The 309-nt window shown below is 63.1% G+C and overlaps 1 protein-coding gene across 1 annotated transcript in view; it reads right to left on the bottom strand.

Annotated features, from left to right (window-relative positions):
* LOC104163841 overlaps positions 1–252 on the bottom strand; it is a gene marked incomplete at its 5' end in the record, with an annotated part of 3,479 nt that extends 3,227 nt beyond the window's left edge. The window contains one exon of the mRNA XM_009702968.1: positions 227–252. Within this exon, the coding sequence (XP_009701270.1) occupies positions 227–252 (26 nt within the window). The remainder of the gene's footprint in view (positions 1–226) is intronic.
* Between the last annotated feature and the right edge of the window lie 57 nt (positions 253–309).

Below are 309 nucleotides of genomic sequence, written 5' to 3'. Positions count from 1 at the left end.
TTCGGGGGCACCCGTGCCCCAGGGACACCAGCAGCATCACCGACTTGCTCGCTCATCCCCCATCCCCGGTGGCTTGGGTACGGCTTGGGTGTCCATGGATGGGGAAACCCTCTGAGAAGATGCCACCTCCTCTAGGTGCTGAGCACCCGTGGGTGCAGGGCATGCAGGATTTGGCCCTGTTGTGCCAAGGGTGAGATAGGTGGTGCAGGGCGCAGAGGGGATGCCAGCACTTACCTGCCTGGAGCTGCTCACCTGGAGGGACAAACACCCAATGTCAGCCCTGGTGATGCTGGGGAGATGGGACCCAGG

Source organism: Cariama cristata, unplaced genomic scaffold (assembly GCF_000690535.1).
Source record: "Cariama cristata isolate BGI_N322 unplaced genomic scaffold, ASM69053v1 scaffold15606, whole genome shotgun sequence".
NCBI lineage: Eukaryota > Metazoa > Chordata > Aves > Cariamiformes > Cariamidae > Cariama > Cariama cristata.
This window is presented reverse-complemented; position numbering and strand designations above follow the sequence as displayed.